This window comes from Anoplopoma fimbria, chromosome 19, assembly GCF_027596085.1.
Source record: "Anoplopoma fimbria isolate UVic2021 breed Golden Eagle Sablefish chromosome 19, Afim_UVic_2022, whole genome shotgun sequence".
NCBI classification, from domain to species: Eukaryota; Metazoa; Chordata; class Actinopteri; order Perciformes; family Anoplopomatidae; genus Anoplopoma; species Anoplopoma fimbria.
The window spans coordinates 11,852,222-11,861,087 of record NC_072467.1 but is presented as its reverse complement, the minus strand read 5'-3'; the positions used below and the strand labels follow the sequence as shown (position 1 = coordinate 11,861,087).

At 43.3% G+C, this 8,866-nt stretch overlaps 1 protein-coding gene across 5 annotated transcripts in view; it reads left to right on the top strand.

The window, feature by feature from the left end:
- Positions 1-1,028: 1,028 nt before the first annotated feature.
- Positions 1,029-8,866, top strand: part of znf423 (zinc finger protein 423) — a 144,110-nt gene continuing 136,272 nt past the window's right edge. For all 5 annotated transcript variants that reach the window (XM_054620293.1, XM_054620292.1, XM_054620291.1 and 2 more), the window contains exon 1: positions 1,029-2,474. In XM_054620293.1, the coding sequence (XP_054476268.1) occupies positions 2,435-2,474 (40 nt within the window). In that variant the 5' untranslated portion in view covers positions 1,029-2,434. The remainder of the gene's footprint in view (positions 2,475-8,866) is intronic.

Below are 8,866 nucleotides of genomic sequence, written 5' to 3'. Positions count from 1 at the left end.
TAAAATGCTCATTTTTCACGGATAGGTTCTGCTCAGCCTTAATGAAAAGGCTTAAACTAATCCTGTCAGAAACCGTCCCGCAGAAATTAATCCGCCACAAATGAGTGAAATGATAAACACTCAAGGAACAGGAAACATTTCAAGATGTCTGACATGCAATCTTTTGAATATTTCTTTCCATGTGGGAAATTGACCACTAAAAGGGTGAATCCATGCGTTGGGGTTGCAATGCACACAATGCTTATCTCTCTAGCATTGTGCTACCAAAAACTTTGAAAAAAAAGTGCACATCCAAAATTCTTTTCAGGTGCTGTACAGAGGATAGATACCAAGAATAAGAAGTAAAGAATGTATGTTACATTGAAGGGCTTTTCATTTTAAAAACATGAACTAGTTTGGATCGAATATTATTTTTTTGTGTTTAACAACAAGAGGGATGATGGCTGCTTACAGGTGAACATGAAATTGCACAAAGGTAAGTTCAAATCAAGTGGTACAATGTGGCGAATCCTGCATACGAAAAAACCCAACACATGGCGTTACACTCATGAATAAAGTTGATTCTTTTGTCCACTTATAACAAGTGGTAGCTACATATATTCATCCACTGACATTATGTTTTGTTTTGGGAATTCTGGTTTTGAGTGAGTGAGTATAAAAAGACACTGTAAAGGGTAGTGACATGTTGTGACACTGGTTGCTGACATACAGCACATTCTTCACAGCCGAGCAGTGTTAGAGTTTAAAAGGTAGGTATAGCCCCCCCTCAGCACCTGGTGACGTAATCATTGGATCACTTGTGCTGTTAAACAACCCTGATTTTGTTTGTGGTCTTAATTTCAGGGCCTCTCTTCCACATCCCACTTTAATCCAAGTCCATATTTTCCCTCTGCCTCCCCTTTATTTTTTTAATTCTCAGAGTCCCTGCTGTAGTTGTGCCAGTCGGCCACGGCTGGGCGCTGTTGCCTAACTCTCTCTCTCTCTCCCCCTCTCTCTCTCTCTCTCTCTCTCTCTCTCCGTCAGCCCAGCCTGCCTCTCTCATGCCTCTCTGCCTCAGCCAACCCGGGCTGTGCCGAGCTGCTCCCTGCGGGATCAGAGCGCTCCCCCGCCGGGACCCTTCTCTCACATCCCCCTGCTGGGACGCGGCTACATTTCCAGCCAAGCACTGCCTGCCTTGGCTTTATTATGTGTGTCTGCGCCGCAGCCCCGCCAGCAGAGGCAGGCAGAGGAGGAGGAGGAGGGAGACTGGTAGCCAGAGTCAGGACAAAGAAAAAGCAGGGAGACAGAGGCTAGCGAAGGGTTAGACTGCTAGAAATATTAGGCTGCTATTAAAACCGCCGTTAGGGCATTGCGAAATATTAACAGAAAAAAAAAAAAAAAAGAAAGCGTGGGTTGTGAAAAGCAGTAGGCTATTCCCCTCGGGGTGGAGATGCTGGGGAAGAGCGCAATGTCCATGCCACCACCAGACCACCACCACCACCACCACCACCACCACCACCTAGTGTAGAATAGCGGGACGGAACACGGGAGGCTGCTCGCTTCGGGTCGGTGCCGCTTTCCTGGAGAAAAAAAAAAAAAAAAAACTAAACAAAAACAGACTGAAATAGTTTCGATAAACTGAAAAAAAAAAAAACCGAAGCTGCGAGGAGCACGCGGGGGGACGGAGCGACGTTTCATTTCCAAGCAGTTTCCCCAGAACATTCTCCGTCGCCTCTCTTCACCTGGACCGTCACGCATCCGACACCTCTCGCTCGGACGGTGCCGCCGCCGCCGCCGCCGCCGCTGTCACTTTTCCTCAACACCCGCGCGGGGACCTGCTCAGGTGTTTGCCGCGCGCGTGGCTGGCGGCTCGCGGCTCGCAGCTCGCGCGCCCCCCCCACCACCACCCCCCTGGTCCGTAGTGCTGGGAGAGAAAAAAAAAAAGTCGAAGCGGCACGAACTCGTGTGCGAGGAGGAAATAGAGAAGAAAAACAACAACAAAAAAAAAGCGGCGTCCCGGGCACGTTGTCACCGAGACGAAGGCGATTCTAACGGGAAGTTGTTCCCGTTTACGCTACAGGTTGCGCGAGCCCTAGCGACCGCTGAGGAAGAAGGGGGAAAAAACGCCACCAGAGGAGCCGACTGTTGCCTCCGAGGCTCGCCGCTCCACTCCCGGTTTGCGTGTGTGGGTGCGTGCGTGCGTGTGCGTGTGTGTGTGTGCGTGTTTGTGCGGGTTGTTGTCGCTGGACTAGCGGCCGGTTCCCAATCAGAGACTGAGGCTGCCGCATTGCAACAGGCGAAGAAGCGAGAAGCAGCAGCAGCGAAGTGGAGGAGCGAAGACACCGCGACTGTATCCGGCTGCATGGTTAGCTGAAAACACGGAACGGAACAAAAAAACAACAACAATTAGAGAATAAAAGACAAGAAGAAGAAAAAGAGCAGCTCGAGACCAGAGATGTCGAGACGAAAACAGGCCAAGCCGCGCTCCGTTAAAGGTAAGGGACTGTTTATTTTGAAGGCTGCCTCATGTGAACGGACACTTCAGTCAGGAGCAGGGACAGAAGACAACGAGACCAGGACCAGGACCAGGACCGAGGTCTCATGAGCAACTCTGGTGCCTGTTAGCTCGTTTAGTTCACCAGCTCCCTTACCCTGTAAATCAGTCTCTTACTTTTACAATTAGTATGTTTGCTCACTTTTACTGTTGGCTCACAAAATAGTTTAAATCATTAAACCGTAAGGGAAAGGATATCCTACAGTTTAATTTCTCTATCTGTAATTGTAGCTTTAAAAAAAGGGGCTCCAGTTTATTTGATCTTTCTACTTGGCTGGTTGTTTTCAATTAGCTGCCCCCACTGTCACAACTTGAAGGATGATTCACTGGTGTAAAGTTTCTGACAGCATCGGTTGTGCTTTAGGATCAATCTGTTGTAATTCCCTTGGTCAATGGGTCCATGTAATCTGGATTATTCTCATGTTGACGTGTAGGCCTATTGCACTTGCTCTAAACAGATCACTGCTGCTTTGTTGTGGTGAATTTGGCTGGTTGACCCCAAAGCATGTCACTCAGCCCCCACAGTCTATGCCTCCTTAGTTTCTCTTCACACCGAAATAAAGATAAAAATTGGATTTAAAACTCTGATTTTCTTTCCTAATTCTAAAATCCCCCCACACTTTAAAGGGAGAACATTGCTGTGAATATTTTCCTATTTTCTCAGGCACTCAGGCCTCCCATTCCACTTTGAAAAAATGTGTCCTGCGAGGTTGGGCCCATATGAAGACTCACTGTGGAATTTAAGGATCTGTTTTCCTGAAGTTTAAGAAAAGTCTCAATATATAGGTTTAAAATCCTTATGTTAAATTCCTGTAGGCCCTATTTATTTCATTTTCTTTACTAAGGGAGCCTCAATTTCCCCCCCTTATTACCATAAAATAGTATCCATAGCAGTGCATGGGTGAGTGGGCATATTACATGAGGGCATGTGGTGGCCTTGGCCTCCATGTTTCCTTTATGGGACCCAGATGGGCAACGGGACGGGCTGACCATGTGGTTGCCACCCCCTCCCCCGTTTCCTCCACTATATAGGCTTCCCTTTTTTTTGCTACTATCTGCGAAGCAAGCAGAAGTCCGACAGTGGTTCAAACTGCGTGTTTAGTTTGATTAGCAGCATGATATTCAATGGAGGATTTCAGTCTCTCCTGCAGGTTTTGAAGTTAAGCCTGTTTCAGCTGTGGTTGGGTGGGATTCATTTTGTCAATAGTAGTAGAGGCTACTTGCATGATGCCACACACAACGTGTGTTATTGTGGTTGCTTTGGGATACAGTTGAGGTTGTAATATCTATTACTGTATATGTGCAGGAAAGCTGACACGTTTTATAAACAGTTGTCTCTCAGTTCGGTCCACAGAAAAGGGTTGTGACTAAGAGTGATGCGGTACTTTACAGATTCCACAGCCTCCTCAGGAATCTACTGCCAAGCTGGTTTCAGTTGAAACATACAGCCCATCTTAATATCTATAATATGAATTCAATAATAAATGCTGTTTGTAATAAATAACTATATTTGATGCTTTTAAATTAAAAGTGTATCCTATAAAGTGGAAATTTGGCACAGCACTAAAAGAGAGTATCCAAAATTATCAACTTTGGCATGATTCTTTTTTTAATTCATAAAATATTTTAGAGAAAGTACGAGGATACATGAACTATATGTGGGTTAGAAATCGGACTTGTGATCGTTGTAATATAATCTGTAAAACAGAAATGCATCTCTGCAGTGATTGGAGGCTTTGACACTAAATAAGGGCATGTACTTGATTCATCTTTTATCCATATAAAGGGTGACTAATAATATAAATTTGAACAATCAAAAAGAAACGAGAAGAATCAATTTCTAATTATCCAAAATGGTTTAAAACAAGCAAATCCTCCCAATTATTTGAGCTGTAATTAATGAACGTTTTACGAATGAACAAACAGTCCTGATCGATTTATTTTTCAGTAAATCGGCTAATTAATTATCAATCGAGTTACTATTTCAGCATTTGTTTAGAGTGGTAGGAATATGTAGTTGACTTCCACTTAATCAGTATGTGTAAGATGTGGTTGGACGTGGTTGTCATTGCCCCCTGCTGTAGCGTTGTTGATGCTCGGTGCAGTTTGTCAGTGAACAAATCAGCTGCTGTGGACCAGTGAACCTGTCCACTGCTGCTCTGTCATTGCTCTGTCAGTGTGTGAGCGTGTGTGTGTGTGTGTGTGTGTGTGTGTGCACATGATTATGCTTGTAACATCCACATTCCCGTATTTGTGTTTTGAGTGTGTGAGTGTGTGTCACTAAGGCAGCCTGGTCTCAGCAGCCTGGATAACGAGAGCTTAGCTTTAGTCAGGCAGCCAAGCGAAGCCGAGCGAAGCAAAGCTGAGGCGGACGACCACCGCTCTCTGTGCGCGCGTGCAGTAAAGGTAACGCAGCCCCTTGTAGGCGAGCTCGCATAAGCACCATGTGTTTTTGTGTATGTGTACTCATGCATCTGCGTGTGTGTGTGTGTACATGCGTGTTGCTATCTCCCCTCCACACCTTGCCCCCACTGACAGCTTGGCAAGACCTGGCATTGGGGGAAGATGGAGAGAGGGATGGAGTAGCGAGAGAGAGAGAGAGGGAGAGATGGAGGAGAAAAGGGGGTTGGAGGGTAAAGGGGAGAGAGAAAAGAGAGGTGTTTTGGGGCTGCACAGTGGCAAACAGCGGGTGAGTGGGCAGGGGTGGGGGAGGGAGCGATGGAGGCCAGGGAGAGGTGAGCATCACCGGGGATTATCTGTGTTTTCATGTTCTTCTGTCTTTCACCTGCTCACCCAACTCTGACTGGCTGGCTGGCTTACGGACTTACTGGCCAGCCGGGCATGCCAAAACAATAACAAAGAAGCACAAAGTCCCACCTCCGCCATGTCCTGCTTCAGATTTAGCTGATTCTGAGGAGCCCTGGTCTGGAAAGGATTAATATTATTTATTTATTTAATTTTTGCTGATGGGCTAAGTTTTTTAATTGTCTCTTTATTGAGTCACAGCTTTGAGAAAGATCATAGAAAGGCTGATACACTTGCCATATTCATAATTTTGGTTTTTATCAGATGTCACTTACTGCTGTCACCTGACTTAACACTTTAAAAAAAGAGATTTGATATCATGTTATTATGTCATTGATCAGCTCCTTTACGATACACGAGAAACAACAACAACAGCAGCATGTGTCACTCGCTACCCAGTCGTACATCCTGCCTGACTGGTACTGAGCATGTGCAGCTCTCAACAGAGATGAGAAATAAGCGAGATGGCTCAGTTGTTAGCTACTTTAATCATAAATTCTGGAAAAAAAACGATCATTGCTTCTGATCGATGTTAAAGCCGTCTTGCTTCGCTCTCATCTTTTTCAGAGTTGTACATGTACATTACCAATAGGGCAGTTGCTAGCTGACAGTGCTAGCCAGAGCTAGCATTTTAACAATATTTTACACTAGAAAATCCCCCCCAGTAAAACAACAAAGTGTACTGTATGTAAGGTGTAAGTTAAGCTTTTTTTAGCTTATAATTGTCAAACTAGATAATATATATTTTTTTTATGGCATTATTCTCTGTATGAATTTGTTCATGTTTACAAAAGGTTTGACCTGAGCCAGGCCATAAGACAATGCTAGTTATTCTAGCAATAATTCAGCAATCATACCATATTCATAAAAGGTTATAGTATACTGCTTATAAAAAAAACATATATATATATATATTCAGTTTCGTACCGGTACGGAAGTTCAGGTTTGGTATTGGCTTCCTTTTAGATTTAAGTTTTCATTAACCTAATTTTAGAAAATGAAAATACAAAATTATTTTCAATTAATGGTACACGAATATGTAAAGAATTATCAAGATGGGTCCTTTCATACGCCAATCTTTAGCCATAACAAACAGCAGTATGAGTATTTATTACTGCACCTCCATGTTTCCTCCTTTTCTTGACCAGTCTAGCCTTTACAGTGATTAAGCCTTGTTAGCAGTGGGGGACTTAACTAATTGCAGTCTGTTAATTGAACACGGACTAATGGCGCGATGATGGGCCATGAAACCAGCTGATGGGGTGAGAGAACAGGGAGGGGGGAGCAGGGGGGAAGAAATGAGAGAGCACGGCTTCTCTCTTATCAAAATATTATTTCAATGGATTAATCCGTTTTTAATGTGTGTCTTTAGCGAGGCGAGGCAGCAGAAATCTCCTCCTCTGTCTGCTCGGGCTGCCTCACTATCCTATCTCTCCCTCTCTCTCTCCCAGCTCTTAGCCCCTTGAGTCTCTCATGCATTATGTAGTGATGATTATTACTTAATTACACATTAATAAATCCGCTTCATTTGCAGGACATTAAACGGGAGTTGAGCGCATATGACAGAGAGATGGAGGAGAGCGGGGAAGATTTTAAAAAGGGTGGGAGGAGAGGGAGCACTTACTTTCTAGCATTTATTTGGTTTGTTTAGAGTGTTGTTTAGAGTCAGTGGAGCCAAATGAGCCCTTTTGACCAGGAGGGAAGGAGGAGGAGGAGGAGGAGGAGGAGGTTTGGTTCGCTGTCGGTGTTTGTTGAGCCGAGCTCTTCCGGACTAATGGCATCATTTCCACTCAATCTCCTCTTTTCTCCATCTCTTGCTCTCTCTGTCTGAATCCCTCTCTCTTTCTTTCTCTTTACGGCCCTTCCTAATTTCTTTGGTTCCACCACCTTCCACTAGTATGTGTACGCTTTTTTTCATGTAAAACGTTTTTTGCCCGTATTCAGCAGACTGACATGATACAGATACTGCAGCTGCTGTTTGCACTGGTCTTTGCAGTCATCAGTGGAAGCTCCGTGTTCACCCTTGATACTGCCTGACCTCCACCCTAATTGCGCCCGTGGCACTGATCATTGAAAACGCTCCAGTACCAAAAAATGGCACCAAATGTTTGACCAGATAGTTATTTATTAAATGATAATATGTATTCAATATTAAACTGAATCGTTATTGTTTCGTGATGCATTTCATTTATAATTCTTGTACAATGTTTTGTGTTAACACAAGATTAAACACTAATGGATGAAGTAAGTTTAAGTAAATGTTGTCCCTGTTACTGAAAAATTCAAAGTCTCTTCACTGGGGCTGCAACTAAATTACTTTCATCATCAATCAATCTGGCTGTTATTTTATTTTAACCAATTGTTTTGTCTGTAAGACTTCTGTAAAATGTCCATCACATTCTCAATTGACCATAATGTAAAATGAGGAAACGCTGCAATTTATTTATGCCCTAAAAAAACACTTAAATTATTAACTGTTTATCAAATAGTTGCATTTTCTGTTGAGTGACTAATCAAATAACGGAATAATCGTTTCAGCGGTAGTCTACCATCTTACTTTTTAAACACTGGTTAGGGCTGCATGATAATTCATGTAAGTATGTGATTTTAAATGTAACAAGAGACTCTGGGATATAATTATTCATTGCCTGGAGTTAAAGTTATTGTCAATTAACTGCTCGAGACTTTAAAATTAACAACCGCCAACCCGCCGAATGTGGGTAAAAATTAATTGTGGTGGGAAATGTCATCAAGTTACAAGTCGGTTTGCTGGTTGCTGAACCTAATCGTACTCCTAAAACGGCAAAATAAAAACTGACCTCTGTGCAAACAGAAGGTCGTGTGTAATGACGGCTTGTCCGAGGACACTTGCACTTTGTATCATCCCAATATCTGACAGCAGCATCAGTATGAGAGTCTGTGTGGTGTTTTTAGTACAGTACAGTACAGTTAATATCTCATTTCTCTTCGGCTTTCTCGCTCACCTGTTTTTTTTTTTTTTTTTTTTTCTCTCTCTGCCTCTCTCTCCCCATCTGGCTTTACCATTAGAGTAATTTAATGTCACCCTTTGGCAGAGCACTTTCATAGGGCGACAGGCTCTTATAAAACTCAGAGACCCTACACATGTGGTTTGGATTACTTGAAGACAACAATATGTCATTCTGCATGTACATCTTAGTGTATGTGTTATGGAAAGGCACCGTTAATGTCCTTTTTCTTTCATTAACACCAAGTATTTGACAGCTTATCCCGTCTTAGTTTTTTTTGGAGATAAAAATGCAATAGTGCAGTCAGTGTGCGTTTAGCCGCATCGAGTAACTCCTGTATAAAAGCTTGTATCGGCTTTGCATTACAGCCCGCTGAACCATTAAATGGCTTTCTGAGAGCTTTGTTTGAAATTCCATTGACTTCTCAACAGGGGGTGGTTTTGAGTTTTTGGTAGTTGTTTTTATTAATGGGACAAAACAAGCTATTGTAATTGGTGATCGGTGGAGCCCAGCAGTACCATGCATTGAATGTAATTGGACT